The 24,816-nt window shown below is 51.0% G+C and overlaps 1 protein-coding gene across 5 annotated transcripts in view; it reads right to left on the bottom strand.

Moving 5' to 3' along the window:
- Positions 1-6,972: 6,972 nt before the first annotated feature.
- Positions 6,973-24,816, bottom strand: part of GUCD1 (guanylyl cyclase domain containing 1) — a 20,781-nt gene continuing 2,937 nt past the window's right edge. For 2 of the 5 annotated variants that reach the window (XM_024239819.3, XM_063722780.1), the window contains exons 2-6: positions 20,559-20,643; positions 19,550-19,715; positions 18,556-18,647; positions 15,813-16,054; positions 12,403-15,074 (exon numbers count right to left, since the gene is read on the bottom strand). In XM_024239819.3, the coding sequence (XP_024095587.1) occupies positions 14,983-15,074; positions 15,813-16,054; positions 18,556-18,647; positions 19,550-19,715; positions 20,559-20,643 (677 nt within the window). In that variant the 3' untranslated portion in view covers positions 12,403-14,982. Of the gene's footprint in view, positions 10,421-12,402; positions 15,078-15,812; positions 16,055-18,555; positions 18,648-19,549; positions 19,716-20,558; positions 20,644-24,816 lie in introns of those variants that run through there. The other 3 variants (XM_002830933.6, XM_024239822.3, XM_063722781.1) reach the window with 2 other exon arrangements.

Here is a 24,816-nt window from a genome sequence, read left to right as displayed (position 1 = left end):
GGAGGCTGAGGGAGAAGAATCGCTTGAACCCACGAGGCGGAGGTTGCAGTGAGCTGAGATCACACCACTGCACTCCAGCTTGGCAACAGAGTAAGACTCCGTCTCAAAAAGAAACACAAAAAAACAAAACACCTTAGTGTCTTTGGTTTCTAGAGGGTGTAATCAACCTAATACAGAAGCCAGCTTAGGTGACAAATTGGTGCATTTGTGAAATAGGCATGAATAAATGGACCACAACTCTTTGATTATCTGCAACTCTCATTGCCTGGAAACAGAACCGTCAGGCCCATCTTAGAGTATGCAGGCCCTGCACAGCCAAGGTCATTTCAAGGTTTAACTCATCCCTGGAACATGCAGATGCTCAGTAAACATTTGAATGAATCTGTGGTGGAGGTTTTTGCTTCCTTGTGATCATTGCTGATGCTACAGGGCAATCTCTCAGACAAGAAATTGCAGTGGTTCAGTGTACATGGCCTGCAGGCCCGTGGGCCCCTGTGCAATCTTGGATGAAGCCTTCTGACCCCTCAGTTTTCTCACCGGTAAGATAACAGGTGGCTGGGCTCAAGAATTTCTCCCTAGAAATTCTCAGTTCTGGAAGGCCACCTTCCTGCCAGGATATAGCTTTATTGCTGGAATCTGGGGTGGAGTAGCTGAACTTCAGTGTGCCCAAAAGAAAAAAAGGAGGCTGTGCACAGTGGCTCACATCTGTAATCCCAGCACTTTGGGAGGCTGAGGCAGGGGGATCACTTGAGCTCAGGAGTTGAAGACCAGCCTGGACAACATAGACCTTGTCTCTATAAAATTAAAAAAAAAATTAATAGAAAAAAAGGGCTAAGGCATTATTAAATATAAACCAGACCACATATTAGACCACAAAAAAGTCTCAGTAAACTTAAAGATTAAAATCATAAGAGTGTATTTTCCCATCACAATGGAACAAAACTGGAAATCAGTAGCTGAAAGTTTTAAAAATTAAACAACGGCTGGGTGCGGTGGCTCACGCCTGTAATCCCAGCACTTTGGAATGCCGAGGCGGGTGGATCCCAAGGTCAGGAGATCGAGACCATCCTGGCTCACACGGTGAAACCCTGTCTCTACTAAAAATACAAAAAATTAGCCAGGCTTGGTGGTGGGTGCCCGTAGTCCCAGCTACTCGGGAGGCTGAGGCAGGAGAATGTGAACCCGGGAGATGGAGCTTTCAGTGAGCCAAGATTGCCCCACTGCACTCCAGCCTGGGCGACAGAGCAAGACTCTGTCTCAAAAAAGAAAAAAAAAAAATTAACACACTTTTTGTTTTCTGAGACAGAGTCTTGCTCTGGCACAACTGCGGTTCACTGCAATCTCCGCCTCCCAGGTTCAAGTGATTCTCATACATCAGCCTCCCAGATAGCTGGGACTACAGGCACATGCCACCATGCCTGGCTAATTTTTGTATTTTTAGTAGAGACAGGGTTTTGCCGTGTTGGCCAGGCTGGTTTTGAACTCCTGGTCTCAAGTGATCCGCCCGCCTCAACCTCCCAAAGTGCTGAGATTACAGGCGTCAGCCACCCTTCCTGACCAACAACACATTTTTAAACAACCAATGGATCAAAAAAGAAATCATAAGGGAAGTTAGATATCTTGAGACACATGAAACAAAAACACACCAAAACCTGTGGGGTGCAGCAAAAGCAGTACTGAAAGAAATTTATAGCTATAAATGCTTACATTTAAAAAGAAGAGTCTGGGCATGGTGGTTCCCACCCATAATTCCAGCACTTTAAGAGGCTGAGGTGGGAGAATTGCCTGGCCCCTCTACAAAAAATTTAAAAATTAGCCAGGGATGGTGGTGCACACCTGTAGTCCCAGCTATTCCAGAGGCTGAGGTGAGAGGATTGCTTGAGCCCAGGAGTTTGAGGCTGCAGTGAGCTAAGTGAGCTATGATGACACCACTGCACTCTAGCTTGAGCAACAGAGCAAGATCCTGTCTCTAAAAAAAAAAAAAAAAAAAAAAAACTCAACAACTGAACTGTACATATTATTTACACATTAAGGCACAAAAAAGCAAATGAAAGAGCTAACAGAAGGAAACCAATAAGAACAGAGCTAGAAGGAAGATAACAGAGCTAGAGAATAGAAAAAGAAAAGAAAAAGAAAAAAGAGACAGTCAACAAAATCAAAAGTTGCTTCATCAAAAAGATCAACAAAATTGATAGCCGTTAGCTAGATTGAATAAGAAAAAGAGTCAAATTACTAAAAGGCGAAATGAAAATTGGGACACTACTACCAATTCTACAGAAGTAAAAAGGGTTATAAAGTACTACAGACAGTTGTATGGAAACAAACTGCATAGCCTAGATTAAATGGGCAAATTCCAGCTGGGCACAGTGGCTCATGCATGTAATCCCAGCACTTTGGGAGGCTGAGGCCGGTGGATCACTTGAGGTCAGGAGTTCGAGACCAACCTGGCCAACATGGTGAAACCCTGTCTTACTAAAAATACAAAAATTAGCTGGGTGTGGTGGTGTGTGCCTGTACTCCCAGCTACTTGGGAGGCTGAGGCACGAGAATCACTTGAACCTGAGAAACAGACGTTGCAGTGAGCCAAGATTGTGCCACTGCACTCCAGCTTGGGCGACACAGAGTGAGATTCTGTCTCGAAAATAAATGAATGAATGAGTGAATGAATAGGCAAAGTCCTAAAAACAAAACCTACCAAGATTGAGTCATGAAGAAATATTAAAAAGCACAAACATCAGATCAAAAACTGAATAGTCAGAGATTTTACTCTATTTGCAAGCTAGGTTAGCCTACTGCAGTAGTTTCACAGATGCTCATAGAAGACATACTTTTTTTTTTTTTTTTTGAGATGGAGCCTCGCTCTGTTGCCCAGGCTGAAGTGCAGTGGTGCAATCTCAGCTCACTGCAACCTCTGCCTCCTGGGTTCAAACGATTCTCCTGCTTCAGCTTCCTGAGTAGCTGGAATTACAGGCTCCTGCCACCACACCTGGCTAATTTTTGTATTTTTCGTAGAGACGGGATTTCACCATGTTGGCCAAGCTGGTCTCAAACTCCTGTCCTCAGGTGATCCACCCGCCTTGGCCTCCCAAAGTGCTGGGATTACAGGCATGAGTCACTGCACCCAACCAGACAAGACACTCTTGGGTCAGACACAAAGGACAGTTTATTACAGCAATAGCAGTAGCCAGAGTACCAGCATTTTCTTACGGCCATTTCCCAAGCCTAGTTCCCTTACGGCAACACAAAGAGGACCAAGTGAATCGTGCACATGCAGTGGGTTTTATTGAGGAAAGGAGGAGGGAAGAGAGCTAACAGAATTTGCGTCTTTTATATTGGATGGTTGGTATGCCTTCCCTTTGCACTAACGGGAGGCATTATCTCCACCAAGGTCACAAGAATACCTGTCCTTTGCTCTATAGATGCAAAGCACCTGTGTCTATCTTCCAAGCCTATACCAGCTTCCTTGAAAAGATAGTCTAGAACAAATGCCTTCATAGTTTTAGCTGACAAGACACATACAGAAACGTGAGAGACCTGTGGACAATTATCTCCCAATAATATCCACCCCTCATTTCTACATTGTCTTGGCTTCTGGCAATTTTCTTATGGGTATGCCATTTTATCAGTCACTGATTAATCTGACCAATAGGCATAGAGCCAATCAGTTCAACGTGTCTCACAGAATTTAATTTAATGAACAGCATTTCAACAGAATGAGTCCAACCTGCAATATTGACCCCAGGGTTTTCTTTTTTTTCTTTCTTTCTTTTTTTGAGACGGAGTCTCACTCTGTCGCCCAGGCTGGAGGTCAGTGGTGCGATTTCGGCTCACTGCAAGCTCCGCCTCCCGGGTTCACGCCATTCTCCTGCTTTAGCCTCCTGAGTAGCCGGGACTACAGACACCCACCACCACGCCCGGCTAATTTTGTTTTTGTATTTTTAGTAGAGATGGGGTTTCACCATGTTAGCCAGGATGGTCTCGATCTCCTGACCTCATGATCCACCCACCTCGGCCTCCCAAAGTGCTGGGATTACAGGCGTGAGCCACCGCGCCCGGCTGACCCCAGGGTTTTCAACTCAACAGGCTGAACAAATCCTATAAACCATCAAGGTCTACCTAAGAAAGCCAGGTGACTTTCTCAAATATTGACCTTTCCACTCAGCCCAAGTCATTAATCCAGGTACAGCAGGATATATTAGATATTGCATAATCTCCACTGTTGGTTCACAGGGAGGAAGCCTAGGGCAACTCTGTCATCCATACAACCTCCACCCTGGCCAGTGAGTTGCCGCTGACCTGAATGCCTTCCAGGGGCAAGGTGGTACCACTGATCACCCAACTAAAGTTAGAGACAAATGTTGCATCACCTTTCCTAATCAGAGGACTCCCATCATAGGGATAATAAGCGCACATAAGGAATGAGTCAATTATCAGTCCAAGAAGTTCCTCTGAGTAACCAAGGGCAGCCTCACTTTAGAAAGATGTTCACAGTTGTCAGCTGGGTGCGACAGCTCACGCCTGTAATCCTAGCACTTTGGGAGGCCAAGGCAGGCGGATCACCTGAGGTCAGGAGTTCGAGACCAGCCTGGCCAACATGGTGAAACCCTGTCTCTACCAAAAGTACAAAAAAATTTGCTGGACATAGTGGCGGGCACCTGTAATCCCAGCTCCTTGGGAGACTGAGGCAGGAGAATTGCTTGAACCTGGGAAGCAGAGGTTGCAGTAAGCCGAGATCACACCACTGCACTCCAGCCTGTGTGACAGAGCAAGACTCCATCTCAAAAAAAAAAAAAAAAAAAAAAATCTCCACAGTTGTCTGTGGGCTACATAGTCTATTGGTGGTATTTGCTTAAACACTTGAAGGTCTCTTGACCACTCTGAAGGGGCAAGACACTATTTTGGGGAGGATGATGAGTTAATGTTTAGCCTCCACACAAGTACAGTCACAAGGGCACATATCGTTACCCCTAGAAAATGTTTATAATTGTTGGAGGTCCCCCAAGTGGGACCTACATTTGTTGGGGCACAGATCCTGGCCACCTGATAGGGCTTCAGGTTCCCAGTTTACTTTTTTTTTTTTTTTTTTTTTTTTTGAGATGAAGTTTCGCTCTTGTCACCCAGGCTGGAATGCGGTGGCGCAATCTCGGCTCACTGCAAACTCTCCCTGCTGGGTTCAAGTGATCTCCTGCCTCAGCCTCCCAAGTAGCTTCCCAGTTTACTTTGAATAATTGAGTCTAGTCTTTGTATTTGGAAGGACAGCCTGAGGGCAGTTAGTCCAATCTATCCCATTTGTCCATGCCACCAGCAAGGTGGCACTTGTTCTCTCCACAGAATGGCTGAGTGGGGTCTATGGGAATAGGGATGGGAACAACAACTGGTGGTATCACAGGTGATTTTCATGGAAGGTGCAGGAGCCAGGGACATCCCCTGCTCTTTCCAGTGGACTTCTGGTAAGGTTAATGGGAATGGTGAGCAAACCAAATGGTGGCCAAAGCCATCTGTTGTTGGGGCAAGGCAGAACCCACAGTCGTTAAATTTATTTTATTTGAGACAGGTTCTCAGTCTTGCCCAGGCTGGAGTGCAGTGGTGCCCTCGCAGCTCACTGCAGCCTTGAATTCCTTGCCTCAAGTGATCCTCCCCTGCAACTTCCCAAGTAGCTGGGATTACAGGCAGGAGCCACTATGCCCAGCTTTGCAGTCAGTTAAATTTAAGGTGCTTGCAAAAGCTTGGGAGAGCTGCACCAGATCTTTTTTATGTTCATAAGGAAGTCTTCAGGGGCAATTATGAAGGACAAAGATCATAAATGCCTCCCCCTCTTTATCTCCTGGAATCCAAAGTATTTTCTATCTAGGTGCCAGAATTGCTGCTCCCCCTCCCAAATCGGTGTCTCATTTCAGTACCTATAGTCACCTCTTTAAGGAAAAAGAGGTGACTGGACTGACCAGTACCAGCCACCTCTTTTTCCAGTTATCCCCTTTGTGCACCTAGACTTTTTGATTGGAAGAGTCAGGTCCAAGAGGAACAAGGGCATGTTTACAAAATGCACGGGGACCCATTATATTCCCCACTTTGTCCTGTATGTGCCACTCTAAGGGGTCTCGGTGAGCAGCGTACTTGCCCAAGTGGTCATTATTCTTATGCTCTAAGACCATGTCAGTCCAACAAGAGAATCCAGGTGGCTGAAACACAATCAGGTTTGAGCCCCTAGGCCCCCTTATAGTTGGACTGCCATCTAGAAGGTGTGCCCACCAGGCTGGCCTGGGGTTGCTGCTAGGGGAAAGCAAGCAAGCAACGTGCCCAGGAAGAGTCTGATCAGAATCCCAAATTTTAAAAATAGGTCTTTATAACCTTCCTACACCTCTTCATTCAGATATACCTTTCTAGGAAGTAGCCTTTTTAAAGACAGCTGCATTTGGTGACCAAAATGTTTTAATAGGGCCAGGCGCATTGGCTCATACCTGAAATCCCAGCACTTTGGGCTGCTGAGATGGGAGGACTGCTTGAGGCCAGAAGTTCGAGACCAACTTGGTCAACATAGCAAGACCCCATCTCTACTTAAAAAAGAAAAAGAAAAAGCGGGGTGCAGTAGCTCACGTCTTTAATCCCAGCACTTTGGGAGGCTGAGGCGAGTGGATCTCTTGAGGTCTGGAGTTCAAGACTAGCATGGCCAACATGGGGAAACCCTGTCTCTACTAAAAATACAAAAATTAGCTGGACGTGGTGGCATGTAACTGTAATCCAAGCTACTTGGGAGGCTGAGGCAGGAGAATGGCAGAACTCGAGAGGCAGAGCCAAGATTGCACCACTGCACTCCAGTCTGGGCGACAGAGCGAGACTCTGTCTTGAAAAACAAAAAAAAAACCAAAATGCTTTATGAAAGTGTGTGGACCAGGAGGGAGGGAGAAAAGTAGAGTCAGAGACCTTGAGCTGATTTTTTTTTTTTTTTTTTTTGAGACGGACTCTTGCTCTGTCACCCAGGCTGGAGTGCAGTGGCGTGATCTCGGGTCACTGCAACCTCTGCCTCCCATGTTCAAGCGATTCTCCTGCCTCAGCCTCCAGAGTAGCTGGGATTACAGGTACCTGCCACCATACCCGGCTAATGTTTGTATTTTTAGTAGAGATGGGGTTTCTCCACGTTGGTCAGGCTGGTCTCGAACTCGCAACCTCAGGTGATCTGCCTGCCTCGGTCTCCCAAAGTGCTGAGATTACAGGCATGAGCCACCGCACCCGGCCCGATTTTTGAGGAAGCCATTCCAATACTCAACAATGCCAGAATCTCATGATGGCAGGAGTGTGGAAGATCTCTTGAATACCGCTATTGTTGAGTGGCTTTTGTGATAAAAGGTGCACCATTGTCACACTGCAGATGGTCCAGAGAGCCAAAACATGACACAGATTAGTTTCAAGGGTTGCAGTGGTATGCCCAGAGCTGGCTGATAGGACTGGAACAATCCAATAACCTGAAAAAGTGTCAACAGCGGTAAGGCACCACCAATAGCCCCAAGAGGTCAAAGGTCTAATGAAGTTGATCTGCCATGAACAGGCTGGGGCCATGCCCTGTGAAAGATGACCTCCTCCTATGCAAGAGAAATGGGCCAACCTTTGGTAGGAATCACAGCCTGGTATGTGGTGGTAGCCTCTGCATCAGAAATAGTCCTTTCCAGCTGGGTGCGGTGGCTCACGCCTGTAATCCTAGCACTTTGGGAAGCCAAGGCAGGTGGATCACTTGAGGTCAGGAGTTCCAGACCAGCCTGGCCAACATGGTGAAACCCTGTCTCTACTAAAAATACAAAAATTAACTGGGCATGGTTGTGCGTGCCTGTAATCCCATCTACTTGGGAGGCTGAGGCAGGAGAATCATTTGAACCCGGGAGGCGGAGGTTGTAGTAAGCCGAGATGGTGCCACTGCACTCCAGCCTGGGCGACAGAGTGAAACTCTGTCTCAGAAAAACAGGCAACCCCCGCCCCCGCACACACACACACACACACATAGTCTTTTCCATTGTGCCCAGTCCATGATGGTGGATGTGTTGCCATGTCCGGCACAATGATGGATCCCAGTGGCAATATAGCTAGTGCAGTCTCCCTCAACAGCCTTATTTCAGTTGGTCTTATCAGAGAACAGGCTTCAACCATGGACATCTACATGTGTGACCCAGACAGAGCAATCACAGCCAAAACTTATTTCCATAGTTCATGACCCCAAAGATGGGTGTCTTTAATCTGCCAGTTGAGGTTTTCTAAGTGTCAGACCAAACACCTAGGCCATTGGCAACACCCTAAGAGTCAGTAAAAATATAACAAGGGTTACCAAGAGGAGTACTGGCTCAGGGCCTACTGAGCAGTTACTCACCCATTTTCTGTTCTGCGCAGCTGCTTCTGAGGGTGAGCAGCCACAGCAGCCCTGTGGACACCAGGAAGCTTCCACTTCATCAGACCATCAGTGAACCAGGCCCTGGCATTTAGGAGAACCCCTGAGAACTGAGGTTCCTGTTGACCCCAGTGACTTTGCTTTGGTGGAGAGGGGGATGTAAGTGTCCCCCAAAGGGTTAGCTGCCAGTTTTTTCATGTAAAACTGCAATGTCAGAAGGGCTAGACTAGCTGTGTTCTTAAATATACCGTTTCCATCTTAAGTACACGTACATTCCATAAAAGCCAGCCTTTCGTGGGTCAGGTATTCTGTTGTAAGAACCCAGATAGTAAGCTTTTCAAAAGAGGTGTCCCTGGCCACTGTCAGGGAGACAGGCAGTAAGTCCAAAACAGGGGCACCTCTGGGTACAGTCTGCTTCCCTTTGCCAAACGTTCCAATTAGCAAAATTAGTCACAGAGACTTACATAGCTTAAAGGGATCATTGGGTTGTGAGGACCCACAGGTAGAGAGTGGGCTTGCTGGACAGCTTCCAATACAGCTTTCTGGCCTGGGCACTGCTCTAAAGGGTGCTGGTTGGCAAGTTAGCAGACGTAAAGGACCAAGTAGGATGCCCAAGTGAGGTATATGCTGTCTCCAATACCCAAGGAGTCTGAGAAGGTGCAGGGCCTTCTTTTTTTGGTGGTGGTGGTGGAAGGACCACCAGCAGCTTTTCCTTGACTCCTGGAAGGATTAAACATTGTGAATTGGCCGAGTGCAGTGGCTCACGCATGTAATCCCAGCACTTTGGGAGGCCAAGGCTGGCGGATTGCTTGAGGCCAGGAGTTCAAGACCAGCCTGGCCAACATGGTAAAACTCCGTCTCTACTCAAAATACAAAAGTTAGCTGGGTGTGGTGGCATGTGCCTGTAATCCCCACTACTTGGGAGGCTGAAGCAGAAGAATCACTTGAACCTGGGAGGCAGGGGTTGCAGTGAGCCGAGATTGCACCACTGCACTCCAGCCCAGGCGACAGAGCAAGACTGCATCTCAAAAAAAAAAAAAAAAAAAAATTGTGAATCAGCAGTTGTATTCCAAGAAATGGAATTTTGTCAGGGATTGTCAGTCCCTGCTGCTGGTGGAGATGTGGTAACACTATGATCAGGATCTCCAGCACTGGGACTGTTGACTTGCCATCCAAGAGGACGTCATCTGTATGGTGAAAGTTTTGGACATCAGAGGGCAGAGGGACTGAGTTAAACCCTGACTCACCCACGGCAGGTAAATGGCAGGGGAGCTTATCCCACTGGCATTGACTGAGAGAACCTTCTCCCTTTGGCACTTCAGGGCTGGAAGGAGAAGCATCAGTTCCTACCACAGATTCAGGTATAGATGCAACAAAACCAAGACTTCGAATTGTCCCACAGGGCCCTACAGCACTTGGCTTTTTCTCTCTGCACTGTGAAACTTGCCCAAACCCTGTCAGTTGAATTTGGAAATTCCCTTTCCCCCATGAGACCAGGTAGGATGGTGGCTTATGCACCCTTATCCAAGAGACATACAAGTTTCAAGGCACTTTTGTCACCAGTGTACCTTAGCATACTCAGGTGCTCACGGCCTTTGGTGTCCCCCTTGAGGACAGGGAGACCTCATCCCTGTCCCTTATCATTTCTCCTTGAAGCAGCTGAGGTTGAGGTAGAGAATAAGTGAGGGACCAGGGATTGTGGGCAAGAGACTTGTGGGCAAGAGACTGGTTCTGTGCCATTAAATGAGGGCACACTTACTTCTAGGTTCAGAGTGTGGCAGCAATTTGTGGCTCAAACAAATGAGTTTCCAATATTTTCAGCCCACCCACAGCCCTGTATCAAGTGGTAAGGCCATCATTACTGACTCTATTTATTTCAGCTTTGGGGATCCCTTGACTCCATAGCCACATTGCTTTCTGGTTGAGGCCCCAGGGATTTTGTTCTTCGCTGACTCAGACTAGACGTAAAGCCAGAGTGCCCGCATTTTCTTGCACTGATTCTCCATCCAGGGGGGTTGGAGGCCAGGGGACACCTGCACTTGCAGAAACCTGTAATAAGAGGGGAATCCTAAGTTTAAATAACATGAAGTTTTTTTTAAAAAAAAGTTTTGTTTTTTTTTTAAGTGAGAAGGTCTCACTCTGTCACCTAGGCTGCAGTGCAGTGGTTTAATCATGGCTCACTGCAGCCTTGACCTCCCGGGCTCAAGCGTCTTCACACCTCAGGTTCCCGAGTAGCTGGGACCACAGGTGTGCACCACCATGCCTGGCTAATTTTTTGTATTTTTGGTGGAGATGAGCTTTCACCATGTTGCCCAGACTAGTCTCAAACTCCTGAGCTCAAGTGATCTGCCTGCCTTAGCCTTCCAAGGTTGGGATTACAGGTGTTAGTCACCATGCCTGGCCATTTTTTGTTTGTTTGAGACAGGGTCTTGCCTTGTTGCCCAGGCTGGAGTACAGTGGCATGATCACAGCTCACTGCAGCCTTGACCTCCTGGGCTCAGGAGGTCCTGTCACCTCAGCTTCCTGAGGCACATGCCACCATGCCCGGCTAATTTTTTGTAGAGACAGGGTTTTGCCATGCTGCCCAGGCTAGTCTCAAACTCCTGGGCTCAAATGATCCACCTACCTCAGCCTCTCAAAGTGCTAGGATTACAGGCATGAGCCACTGTGCCCGGCCCCACACAAGTCTTGGAACTTCTAGCCTCAAGTGATCCTCCAGCCTTTGCCTCCCAAAGTGCTGGGATTACCGGCATGAACCACACTTGGTCACCTGAAGCTTTTCTAATGGGCAGTACATCTTGCTCCTTCCACCATGTAGGAGAGAGTGTCTCCTGAATCCTGGGTGACATCAAAGGATTCAAATTCTGCCTCCCCTTTATTATTATTTTTTTGAGACAGAGTTTCGCTCTTGTTGCCCAGGCTGGAGTGCAATGATGTGATCTCAGCTCACCACAACCTCCGCCTCCCGGGTTCAAGCAATTCTCCTGCCTCAGCCTCCTGAGTAGCTGGGATTACAGGCATGCGCCACCACGCCCGGCTAATTTTGTATTTTTAGTAGAGATAGGGTTTCTCCATGTTGGTCAGGCTGGTCGTGAACTCCCAACCTCAGGTGATCTGCCCGCCTTGGCCTCCCAAAGTGCTGGGATTACAGGCATGAGCCACCGCGCCCGGCCTTCTGCCTCCCCTTCAATGATTACTTTTAGTTCTGAAAAGTACAGGAAAGCTGCTGAAACAGGTATTGTTTCAGCCTACTATCCATTCACTCACATTTATTGAACATCTACTAGGTGTCAGATACTGGGGCTATAGCAGTGGAGACAGACAAGATGATGTGTTTGAGGGAGGATGGGAAGGAACAGAAGTGCTTCTTTAAAAGTGATGACATTGGCCAGGCACAGTGGCTCATGCCTGTAATCTCAGCACTTTGGGAGACTGAGGCAGGCAGATCACTTGAGGCTGGGAGTTCGAGAGCAGCCTGGCCAACATCATGGTAAAATCTGTGTCTACTAAGAATACAAAAATTAGCCGGGCGTGGTCATGTGTGCTTGTAATCCCAGCTACTCGGGAGACCGAGGCAGGAGAATTGCTTCAACCCAGGAGGTGGAGGTTGGAGTGAGCTGAGATCGCGCTACTGCACTCTTGGTCTGCCTACCTCAACCCCAACTCTGCACGCTCTGAGCAGCCAGCTCCACCCAGCACTCACCATCCCACCCACTTTCGTCTCTCCTGCTTCAACATCTCCCTCATTCTGTTGTGTCTCCTGTAGTTGCATTTGTTGCAGTTCACTTGAGCTGAGCCCCGAGGCTCTTCTACCGCTAGTACTGCCTGTCCAGGACAGGCACAAGTATCCAGGCCTGAACAGGATGGATACGGCCCTAGAAAACAGAAAACAGGATTCCAGTCCCAGCTAAACTGGGTATGGCAAGACAAGGACCTGGGTTCCCATGTGCTCATGCTGAGAACTTGGGAGGGGACAGGAATTCTGCAGATCAACACAGCTTCACAAAGCCCAGCGAGGGGCTACCACCATCTTGCAGTGAGAATAATGTTTATTGAGAATGGCTCATTACAAACAAAATATATATAAAATCTCTGCAATGCAAAAGATCCCTTTCATCCCCGTGGCTAGAATGAACAAAGCCCACTGTCCCACATGGCTTCAGGTGCTGTGCTGGTCCCCAGCATGTGGACAGGCTGGGCAGCTGTGGGTGTCATGTGCTGTGGGCAAAAGTCCCTGATGTCCAGGCTCTCTCTCTGGCCCCATTTTCATGACTTGTGCAAGAATGCAACACAGTGTGTCTTACATTCTGCCTCTGTGACCCTCCCTAGGCAGATGGGTCTTGAGAAGGGGCAGCTTTCTCATTCATCTTACAGGCAGGTGACCTTTAACTTGTGGCATGCCCTGACAAGCCATCCTCTGGGACCAGAGATTGGGTGTTTCTAAACATTTTGGATGGACTAAGGTGCTGTTACCACCCTCCATGAAGGCCACTCCCTAGGGACAGCCCTAACAGCATGTGCACTGTCTGAATCACATCCCACCATCCTGAAAACTTCATTTCCTCCCACTGGTTTCCTTCATACAGCTATTCCAACAATTTTACCAGAACACCACCTGAAGATGCCCACACCCCACAGCTGCTGTGCATGGGTACTCCTGGGCCACCTGGCATTAAGGCAATGGAGATGAGACCAGTCTAGAGCCAACACCGGTCTCTGAAACCCAGAAGGGCTGCCCACCTAACAGCACCTCCCTCTTGACCAAAGGCTTTGTCTAGGGTTGAGAAGCAATTTGGCTGGGTGGTCTGACTGCCCTCCTAAACAGAGCCCACCTCTGCCCCCAGAGTCATCTGCGCTCCAAAGCAATGGGCAGGGGCACAGCTGCCACCATGCCATACCTTGGGCACTGGAAGAGCAGGACCCAGGAGTGCAGGGATGGTATCACTGTTGCCCCTTTGAAAATGACCCATTTCCCACTTTGGGAGGCCGAGGCAGGTGGATCACCTGAGCTCAGGAGTTCGAGACCAGCCTGGCCAACATGGCGAAACTCGGTCTCTACTAAAAATACAAAAAAATTAGCCGGGCATGGTGGCACGCACCTGTAGTCCCAGCTACTGGGGGGCTGAGGCAGGAGGATCGCTTGAACCCAGGAGGCGGAGGTTGTAGTAAGCCAAGATCGTGCCACTGCACTCCAGCCTGGGCAACAGAGTGAGTCTCCATCTCAAAAAAAAAAAAAAAAGATCCATTTCCTTTAGTTTTTTAGGTGCAGACTGGGGTTCAAGACCCAGCTCCACCAGTGTCCTGGGCAGACTCCCAAGACTGGGCCAGCTGCCTCGTCTGAGAGGTGAAGGGGCAGGTAGTTAAAAAGCTGGCCAAGTCCCTTTCTCTGAAAAAGAACTTGAGCTGGCTAACTGCCCTGTGCAAAGGTGTTAGTGGTTCCAAAGTACCTTCACTCTTGCTATTACTGTTTTACTTGAAGGTGATTACCCCTCAAAAATGAAAACTTAAATCTCAAAGAAACAACCCCTGACCCCAACCCCCCCAAAAAAAAAGAGGAAGGAAAGAGCTCTATGCTACTTGCTGTGTTGTAAGATCCTGGGCAGGAACCCCTCTTCTCCGTCAAGATAGACGAGACCCAGTATCCTGTGCAACCTGGTGTGAAGACCAGGTTGGGTGGGCAGCTGCAGGCTGCCCCCGCCCACTGCTTTGGAGCACAGGCCTTAGCAGCCAACCTTAAAGGACTAGGGGCTCCCCACACTCAGAGGACAGACCCTGCTGTTAGGATTTAGGCTGGTGTCAGGAGGCCTCCTGGGTGCAGGGATCCCTGTGGGGCTAGGGCAGCTGTTTATTCCCAGAGCACACACTGCTGCCAGCCACGAGGCCTACCAGTGGGATCTAGGCCCAGGCCACACCCCCGAGAGCCCTCCATCTGACAGAGCTGGAGGACCTGGAGGACTGTGGGGGTTTAAGAGTCTCCAGCGGCCAAGGCTCTGCATGGCAGGGCAGCTGTGAGGTGTGTCTATGCTGGGTGGCAGGGGCCAGATGCCCTGTAACGAGCCACAGAAACTTGGGCCCATGGGTAGGCAGGAGGTGGTGGTGTCATCAACCACTGGGCACAGGGGCATATGCAGCACTTCCAGGAGAGAGGGGCCTGGAGGGTTCCTCAGCCCTGGGGGATTGGGGTCAGCTATGCTGTCTCCAGACACTCACATACTGTCCTGACAAGTGGCATGCGTCAAGCGACTTCTCTCTCCAGGCTCAGTCCTGCGGTCTGTGAGGAGACCATTGCCATGGATCTGGCTCAAAGGCAACAAGGGCACTGTCGGGACTGGACTTCCTGTGGGCACAGCTGGAGTCAAGGCTTGGGGTCTTGGGGTATGCTTCCAGCAGCCAGCAGGTGCTTGGGGTGAGTGACATGACAACACATGGCACTGGCAGACAAAGCAGCTGTGCCACAGTCTCCCAGAGTTCCTTGGGCTCTGCCAGATGGGCTGAGGCTGCAGTTCCACATTCCAACCCCAGCAGCCCCAGGCCTGGGCCAGGGCATCCTGAGTGGGCCCGGCTGGGGTGGGGATGGGGTCTGAGGGCCTAGGCACACCAGGCTCCTGCTGTCAGCTGTCCAAGTAGACAAAGAGGATGTCCTCATCTGTGCCATAGCTGGTTCTGGCCTCCTCAAAGTTACTGATGCTGGTGCTGCACATTCCTGCTGGGGGTGGGGAAGGCAGAATGGGGTCAGTGGGTTGTGAGAGAGCACCTACCCCACCGACACAGTGCCCAGGGGAGCTGGGTGAGGTCTGTGTCCCATCCGCATGGCCATTCCTCAACTCAAGTCCTCCACCCCCAGGAAGCCCTCCTTGCCCATCCTGGTCTTCATGTGCTTTCTCTGACTCCTCCCCAGTAGAGCAGTTGGAGAAAGGCCCAGAGAGGGGAAGAAACGTGCTCCAGGCCACATAGACGGGGTAAGTCTACGTGATCAGGGCGTCCAGGGGCTGTCTATGTGAATCCAGTCTATGAGAGTCAGGGCAGCCCTTCCCTGTGCCCGGAGGGCAGTAGGCAGGCCAGGATGGGTCTAGAGCAGGGGCTGGGTCTGGCCGGGCTTTTCTGAGGAATGTGCTGGCCATCCTGGTGGCTGGGGGAGGGGTGCAGCCTGGGCAGCATGAAAGGGTAAGGCAGGGACCTGCGCAGTGGCGTGGGGCCTGTGGTGTGGGAGGGAGGGGTGGCCAGGGTGTAGAGGAGGCTGGCACAGTTTGCGGCAGATATGCCTGCATGGCCTGAGGGGTGGCCCCAGTGACAAGAGCCCAGGAGGAGCAGGGGCTTTGGGGAAAATGTAGGGAGGGAGGCCCTGGCCACACTAGATTGAATGGGTGGGAATCGTGGGCACTGGGCATACAGAACAGTGAATGTGGACCACTCTGCCTCACCCACCCCACCCAGCACTCACGGTCGGCATAGGCTGGGTTGTTGTAGAAGATGCAGCCAGTGGCCCGGTTGTAGCCACGCAGCACGATGAAGTGGCCCTGGTAGTCAGGAGTGCGGCAGAAGCAGCGGTGGCCACTGGGGGTGAAGCAGCAGTACTTGACAGGGCTGGAGCACAGGTCACAGTGCAGCACCCCCGAGTTCACCAGCACGATGGCCACATGGCCCTGAGCCAGATGTGCCTGGATGTCCTTCACACTCACTGTGCTGTGGGCAGGAGGGGGATCAGCTGGTGCTGCTGGGCCCCCATTCCCCATCCCTCAAATGGATCCCTGCTTGTGCCTGTTTCTCTGTTACAAAGCTTGGGGATCGGCTCCTTTTCCCTTTGCCCTGAACTCCCTGCTCTGTCACTGTAGCCCAGGCTCAGCCTAGAGCCAAGCAGGAGACCGGTGGTGGGGGTGTGTGTGTGTCTGAATGTGCACAAAGATGAGCTGGCCCTATCAGGCCCTTCACGGGGGAGCAATTCAGCTCCAGGTGGGTCCAGTCAAGGGCCACTAGAGCAGCACACAGAAACTATCCTCCTACTGTGCCCCAGCCTGGTTAGTGAATTCTTTTTGCCCAGCCCTGTCTCTTCTCTATCCTAAATCATGTGTGGTTTACATTGAAAACTGCCAGCCCAATCTAATCCCCCAAATCTGAGCCAAGCATGGCTCAGACACTTTCAAAACCAAATGCTTCTCTGAAAGAGCTATTTTACTTTTTTTCTAAGGCTCCTGGTGGCAGAAGGGGCTGCCCAGGAAGGGCTGGGCCACACTGCTTCCAGGGGAGCTCCAGTTCAGCAATGACATCTACCTGGAGCCTCCCTCACTGGCAGAAGGCGCTGCCCCATCCTGTGCCTTCCACTAGGCAGCAAATCCAAATGAAAACCTAGAGCAGGGCTGGGCACAGTGGCTCACGCCTGTAATCCCAGTGCTTTGGGAGGCCAAAGTGGAAGGATTGCTTGAGCCTAGGAATTAAAGACCAGCCTGGGCAACACAGCAGTGCCCTGTCTCTACAAAAACATTTAAAAATTTACCAGGCGTGGGGCATGGTGGTATCAGATTGTGGTTCCAGCTACTCGAGAGACTGAGGCAAGAAGATCACTTAAGCCTGGGGCTGTAGCAGTGAGCTATATTGCAATATTGCACCACAGCACTACAGCCTGTATGACAGAGTAAGACCCCCCTCTCTTAAAAAAAAAAAAAAAGAAAAGAAAACACCCAGAGGGACAGAGGGCAGATGGGGCTGTGGGCAGGGGGAGCTCTAGGCCAGGGACTCCTGCATCTTTGTTGGAGGGGCTGCTCACCCACTTGGGGCCTTCCTTAGGAGTGGCAGCATCAGTACCACGTGGCCTGGCCCAATTTCAGCCACAGCTGAGTCACGTGGCAGTTTGGATTGCTGCCTTGGCTGAGGAAACATGCCATTTTTCCAATTGGTCTTTGAAACAAAATAGTTGGCTGAGTTCCCAGTGGCAGTGCACAGGAGTGGGATTTCAGCTACAGGGAAAAAGCAGGGGCTTGGCTGGAAGGAAAAACTACAGGCTTCAAGGAATAACAAGCATGGGTTCAGATCATGGCATGGCCAAGATGCTGGGGGTGACCTTGGGTGTCTCTCTCATCCTCAGTTTCCTCCCCCGAGAAACAGAGATAGCAACAGCTTTCCCACTCAAGGAGACAGCACCTGTTGAGGGCTGCTAAATAAACATTTGCTGCCTTTCCTTCCAACACGTGCCCATGTGGTCATAGTACGAATGGAAATCCCACCCCCTCATATTTTTTTTTTTTTTTTTTTTTGAGACAGAGTCTCTCTCTGTCGCCCAGGCTGGAGTGCAGTGGCGCGATCTCGGCTCACTGCAAGCTCTGCCTCCTGGGTTCACACCATTCTCCTGCCTCAGCCTCCCGAGTAGCTGGGACTACAGGCGCCCGCCACCACACCCGACTAATTTTTTGTATTTTTAGTAGAGACGAGGTTTCACCGTGTTAGCCAGGATGGTCTCGATCTCCTGACCTCGTGATCCGCCCACCTCAGCCTCCCAAAGTGCTGGGATTACAGGCGTGAGCCATCGCACCCGGCCCCCAACCCCCCATTTTCTAAATCACCTATCATGTGATTATAGTACGTCAATAATGAAAATATAAATCCGCAAAGAAAGGGAAAATCTGAGAAGATCCTGTCCAGGACCTAGAGGCAGCAGGTCTGAGCCCCACTCCCATGTAGCCCAGAAAAGAATGCGACCCATATCTGGGCAAACTGCACCCAGGGTCTTCCTGAATCCAGCCCCAATGCATACAGATGAGAAGGGGAGGCCCTTGTAAGGTCACAGCAGCCCTTACACACTGGGTCCTCCCTGCTCCCCATCCCTTGTCAATCACTGCACCAGCACATTCCTCTTAGGCCATCGCCCTTTCACTAGGGGTCCTGTGTTCTGTCCCATGCTGTCTTTCTGCAAGCAGCCCAAGGGCTGGGTGCAATCTCTCTCACTCACCTATCCCTCCAGCACCTGCTCAGGATCCACCCCTGGTCAGAGCCTGGGTCATGTAGCCCCAGTGATCTCCATAAACCAAGGCTCAAGGGGGCAAGTCAGTGCCCACAGCCACCCGGGTAGCCAGTTCTGCCTGGCTCCAGAGTCCCAGCCTTTTTCCTGAACACCATCCCGAGGCCTCCCCACTGCAGATCTGTGGGTGAGCAGGCGTGAGAGGAAGGGCAGGTAGGAAGGTTGGGGGGCTCACCATTTCTCCACTAGCACCTTGCAGGCCTTGGCTTGTGCAAACAGCTGATTCACCCGGGTCTCTTCTGTGTCAAAGTGCTTCCTGTAGAAGGACTGAACAGAGAAGAGGGGGATGGAGTGGCCACCACCCAGGCTGCCTTCACTCCATTTAGATGAAGGAACTCAAGAGCGTGTTACAGGGGCAGAGATAGCAGGAGGGCAGAGTAGCCCCACCTGCCAGGGCAGACGGTACATGCAGCAAGCCAGATCAGAAAGCTGTCTGTCCTAAGCAGGAGCAGGGAAGCAGGACCACACAGAGGCATGAGGACGATGCTTGAGAGAGGGGTAGGCAGCTGGGCTCAGGTCAGCTCTCTAGGGAGGATCGATCACCCTTGGGCTTATACACTCTGGCAGGCATGAGCAGGAGCCCGTAGCGAATAAGCAAGGGGGATGAGGCTGAGCCACCTGGGACAGCTCAGCTACAGCTTGGCTTAGCTACGTGTGGTCCACGGAACACACTTTGCTGGCATGGCTATGTTGGCATTATTTTTCAAAAGGCAAAAAAAAGAAAAGATGGTATTTTGGTTTTCTTCTAGACTACCAATTATACAGCTTAAAAGCTGGCTCTCCTGGTGAAAAGTAAAAAAATGTGCAAATGATGGCTAGATGAGGTCAGTGATGTTCTCAGAGGCCCTGGGCCTGCCTTGTGCTGAGGACAGTAGGAAAGAACGTAGGAAGTGGCCTCTGCACATTCTGAGGGCTGTAGAAGGCAGGCGGACAGGAACCAGGACTTAGTACTCAGATCCTCTGGGCAGGCCAGCCTGCAAGGGCACCTGCTCTGACTGGCTCCCAAATCCTGCCTATAGCCTCTCTGCTGCTGCTCCCTGGTCTCTGCACACCTGGGTATCTACCTGGGTGTCTAGCCCTTGACTGTTCCCTCTTCCAACTACTGGAACCAGGTGGCCTTATACCTCTGTGTGGCCCCACATGGGAAGGCCTGGTGGCTGGTCACTCACCTGGTTCTTGTAGCCCTTGTCGACGCCCAGGGTCTGGGTACAGAAGCGGTGCCTCACGCCAAAGTGGTGCATCAGGTAGGCCAGGTCAATGGTCCAGATGCTCCTTGTCAGCTGCAGCTCCTGCAGGGCTCTCTCAAACTCACTGTCGTCCAGCTGGCCCAGGTACCTGCAGGCAGATGCGCTGGGGAGCTCAGCTTGCTGTTGAGGGTCAACTGGTCCGAGTTACCCTCCACCCGCTGGCCCCAGAGCCCCGTCAGAGGTCCCATTCCCCAGAAGTCTCCCTCCTTCATCATGAGACCCTAGGTCCTGCCCACACACTGCCCAGGCTGCCTGGGGCACCGTCCTGGCTCCAGAGTTGCAGGCCTGGACTCTGCTTCTCACATCTCTCGTGTCTTGTGGGCTGCGACCTTGGGCAAGTCATTGTCTTCTCTGGCCTCTTTAGCTTCATCTCTAAGATGAGGTCCCTGATCACATCAGCGGTTTTCAAAGTTTTAGGCACAGAACCCTTTTGTTGAATTTTATCTTGCTGGGATTTCCAGGATGTAAAACAGATGAAGATGCAGCTGCCCTGGGGTTCCAGGAAGCCAAATGAAAAACTCTTGTATAAGGTGACGGCTACAGTCCCTCTTGGCTCTCACTGTCCAGATTTCTGTGATATTCACACAGCCTCAGCTTAACGGTCAGCACCCCATTCTCCCAGGAGCCAGAGGCTGGGGGGTGGAGGGCCTCCTGTCCCAGTCACAGAACTGCCTTGTAGGACAGGCCTGGGCACTTGGGACTTCCTGGCCTCCCCAAGCCCCCAGGCATTACTATCATGGAGACCTGGAAGACCTGGTCCACCCCTTGCTCGCTTTTGCAGATGGGACTAGGACCAGGTAGAAGCTCGGCCTCCTGCAAGCCCCAACCAAAGACAGCTACATGGACAATCGATCCCACCCAGGTCTCTCCCAAGCCAGAGCAGAAGATGTAGATGGGGAGCACCTGGGCCCCCAGCCCTGGCCCCACTCACCGCAGCACCATCCTGGAGCAGGCCAGGCCACAGTCCCAGTGGTAGAGCTGCTGGATGATGGGCACAGGCAGCTGCACAAAGTCCCCTGTGCAGAAACAGAAGGAGGTCACAGACCCTCAGCACAGAGCCCACCACTGCCACCCTCATGGGAGCCAGTGTCACTGCCTCCTGCCTAGACCCTGCAGGGGCTGCTCAGGGACCTTCCCACAATCCTTCAGGAATCCCCTCAAATCCAGGCTCCTACAACAGCAGTGATCTCCCCAAAACACCGGCCAGAGCAGGTCAGCCCAACTGAAAATCCTCCAGTGAGCTGGGTCCCACATTCCTTAAAACAATACCTCCATGACTGCTGCCCTAGCACCCTCTGCACCCTTGCCTTTGCTTGTCATAATCCCTCACACCCCGGGGGTCTTTGCACACCTGGTTCCTCTGCCTGGACATAGCTGGCTTCCCAGGTGCCTGAGCTAACTCCTGCCCTTGGATGTCGCTTCTCCAGTGTTACCCCTCTCAGGCCCAGTGACCCACCTGTGCACTCACTGCCCACCATGCCTACTCAAAGTCCTTCTTTTGGTGGGAGCTCTGAGGAGGAGGGACAGGGTCTTTTTCTTTTTTTTTCAACGGGGTCTCGCTCTGTCGCCCAGGCTGGAGTGCAATGGCATGATCTCGGCTCACTGCAACCTCCGCTTCCCGGGTGGCAAGTAATCTCCTGCCTCTCAGCCAACCAAGTAGCCTGTAATCCACAGGCACGTGCCACCATGCCCAGCTAATTATTGTAATTTTAGTAGAGATGGGGTTTCACCATGTTGTCCATGGCTCCATGGCTGGTCTCGAACTCCTGACCTCAGGTGATCCACCTCAGCCTCCCAAAGTGCTGGGATTACAGGCGTGAGCCATCCCGCCTGGTCAGCAGGGGCTGTTTTGTTTCCTGCTTTCATTCCAGGGCTGACACATGGGAGGCACTCAGCGGATAATGTATCTGAGTTCATGAGGCCCCTGGAGGTTTGCTTGACTCCAAAGACCCCAGGACCACCAGGGTGTGAGACCATGGCCAGGAGAAGGGAACTGTCACGTAAGCTATGCAGCATATGGAATATTCTTGTGAGCTCCATCCCCCACCAACCCTGCGTGACCTCTCGGTCTGTCTTTGCCAGGCTGTGAGGTGGTGCAGAAAGGGCCTGACCTAGTGTTCCAGTCCCAACTGTGCCACTGCTGGCTGGCTGCGGGCTGGGCAGCTGACTTCCTCTTGCTGGAATGAGTCTGGCCAGCCCTAAACAGGGGGACTTTGGTCTGATTCAGTCATTCAGTCAACAAATATTTCCCAAAAGCCTAGTAAGTACCTGGTGTGTGTACTGGAGATACAGCAGTGAGTGACACAAAGTCACTCTCCTGGTGGATAGCAAAAATAAGCAAACATAGCAAAATAGAGGCCTAGGCTGGGGGAAACAGGGGGGGTGTGCCTTAGAGGGGATGGGGGAACAGCATGTGCTAAGGCCCTGAGGTGGGGCAAATGGGCATGTGGCATGCAGGACCCTCCTCCGTAGCCACCTCATGAACCTGGACAAAGTTCAAAGTCTAAAGAGGAAGAGACTTATCTCTGCTGTTACTCACTCATGACATTCATTCAGCACGTGAAAACCCAGCCCACATTGTTTCCCCATCTGGCAGGTCTCTCCTGGACTGTGTGACCAGCTCTGTGTAGAGCCACCCCAGGAGTCCTCCTGCTGTGCCAGCCCCAGTTCCCCTCACTTCCCTGCGTGCGCCAGCTAAGATGGCCACTCACTAGTCCTGGGATCTGTCCTGGCCTTTCCAACCTACCAGGCTTTGAATCCCAAGTTCCTCCCTTCCTATGTCTGACCTTCCCCAGCCTTCAAGGCCTGGCTCAGAGGCCACCATTTCCAGGGCCTTCCCTGATCACAGACTGGCTACACCCTTTCACTCATCTGTACTTCTCTGGGCTTGAGTTCACGCTTTGCCTCCTAGGATGCAGCCCTTGCATTGAGCTTGTCTGTGCCCTCCTGTGTTGCTTATACGTTCCCAGGAGGCAGGGACCTATCACTGCTCCTGGTGTCTTTCTACTCCATGTGCAGCAGGGCCCATGGAAGGCACAATGGCATGAGCAAAGCAGGCCACCTGCTAGCTGAGTTGCCTGGCCTCTTTGTGCCTGCTTCTTCCTCTGTGAAATGTACTACCAGCCGCCAGCCTGCAGGGTGATGTGAACCCTAAGGACAAGAACGTCTATAAAGTCCTTTGCAGATGCTAATAATGTGAACCTGCCCCCAGCTGGGGCCTGGTATGCTAAGCCCAGGCTGGACTGAGGCCTCATTCTCTTCCTTCCTCTTAACCCAGATGCCTCCAAAAGATACCCAGGCCGTTCACTCAAGGCGCTCACATGTTCCCCTGCTATCACTGCCAAGGATTCAGTGGCACTGACCCCTGCCTGTCCCTGCCCCAGATTCTACTCCCAGCACCTCTCCCACCTCTACATACAGCAGCCGTAGGGATTCCCATTCAGTTTCCCACTGCTCTTGGAATAAGGGGTCTCACCCCTTACCGGGGCCCTGCCTAACCTGGCCCGCCAGCCTCATCTTGGCCGCCCTCACCTGTGGTCTAGTTAACCTGTGAACTCATCAAGGCTTCATTCTACCCCAAGGCGTCTGCACGTGAGGATCCCTCTGTCTGAAATTCTCTCCCGGCTGCTGTTCTCAAGGTTGTGTCCCTTCTAGTCATTCAGGTCCCAGCTCAAAATCTCTTCTTAGAGGTTTTTCTGACTAAGCCTTTGAGAAACGAGGGGACTCTCCTTCACAGCATCCTATTCGTTTCCTTCACAGTGCTTGGCAAAAGTAACAATAGCATCAAGCCACTCTCTAGACGGCAAGCTTCCTGAAGGCAGGTGCTATGGTATCCTCTCCAAAATTTATGTTCAAACTTAATCTCCATTGTGGTGGTATGAAGAGATGGGTGCAGAAGATATCCACAACAAAAATATAAATAAATAAGAAATGTGGCCTTTTGTGAATTCAGGAGGGCTCTGCCCTCATCAGTGAACTACTGCCTTATAAAAGGGCTGGAGGAAACTAGCATAGGTCATTTTTTTGCCCTTCTGTTCTTCTGTCATGTAAAAGCAGTGTTCATGCCCTTTCTGTTCCTTCCACCATGTGAGGACACGTAGGTGGCACCATCTACAAGGAACAGGCCTTTACCAGACACAGAACCTGCCAGCGCCTTGATCTTGGACCTCAGAGTCTCCAGAACTGTGAAGAATTAAATTTCTAGAGCTGGGCACAGTGGCACACACCTGTAATCCCAACTACTCACGAGGCCAAGGCAAGAGGAGCCAAGGAGTTTGAGACCAGTTGGAGCAAAATAGTGAGACCTCCATCTCCAAAAAAGAAAAAAAGAAATTAAATTTCTATTGTTTCTAAATTACCCAGTCCCAGGTATTTTGTTACAGAAGCACAAATGAACTGAGACAGCAGGAAACTTGCTGATCTTGTTCACTGTTATTCTCAGTTGCTGGTGTTGAATGTTTAGTAGTAACTCAATAAATATTTGCTGGAAGAAATAAACTTTTTTAGACCAGGCACAGTGGCTCACGCCTGTAATCCAAGCACTTTGGGAGGCCAAGGCAGGCGGATCACTTGAGGTCAGAAGTTTGAGACCAGCCTGGCCAACATGGTGAAACCCTGTCTCTACTAAAAATACAAACATTAGCCGGGCAGGAGCCAGAGCCTCTTATCCCAGCTACTCGGGAGGCTGAGGCAGGAGAATCGCTTGAACCTGGGAGGCAGAGGTTGCAGTGAGCCAAGATTACACCACTGCACTCCAGCCTGGGCGACAGGCTCAAAAAAAAAAAAAAAAAAAGAAAAGAAAAAAAAAGAACTTTTTGTTTTCTTCTGAAACAGGGTCTCACTGTGTCGCCCAGGCTGGAGTGCAGTGGTGTAACCAGAGCTCACTGCAGCCCTGAACTCCCAGGCTCAAGGGATCCTCTGACCTTAGCCTCCCAAGTAGCTGGAACTATGGGCACATGCTACCACACCCAGATAATTAAAAAAATTTTTTTTTTGTAGAGATGGGGTCCCATTATGCTGCCCAGGTTGGTCTCAAACTCCTGGGCTCAAGCAATCCTCCTGCCTTGGCCTCCCAAAGTGCTGGGATTACAGGGGTGAGCTACTGTGCTAGGCCAGAAGAAATGAACTTACTAAGCCCTCACTGTTTGCTAGGCTCTGGGGACACAAAGGTAACTAAAGACCCACCCAAG

The sequence above is a fragment of the Pongo abelii genome, chromosome 23 (genome assembly GCF_028885655.2).
Source record: "Pongo abelii isolate AG06213 chromosome 23, NHGRI_mPonAbe1-v2.0_pri, whole genome shotgun sequence".
Lineage (NCBI taxonomy): Eukaryota > Metazoa > Chordata > Mammalia > Primates > Hominidae > Pongo > Pongo abelii.
The sequence above is the reverse complement of the archived record's forward strand: the minus strand, read 5'-3'. Positions and strand labels throughout refer to the sequence as shown.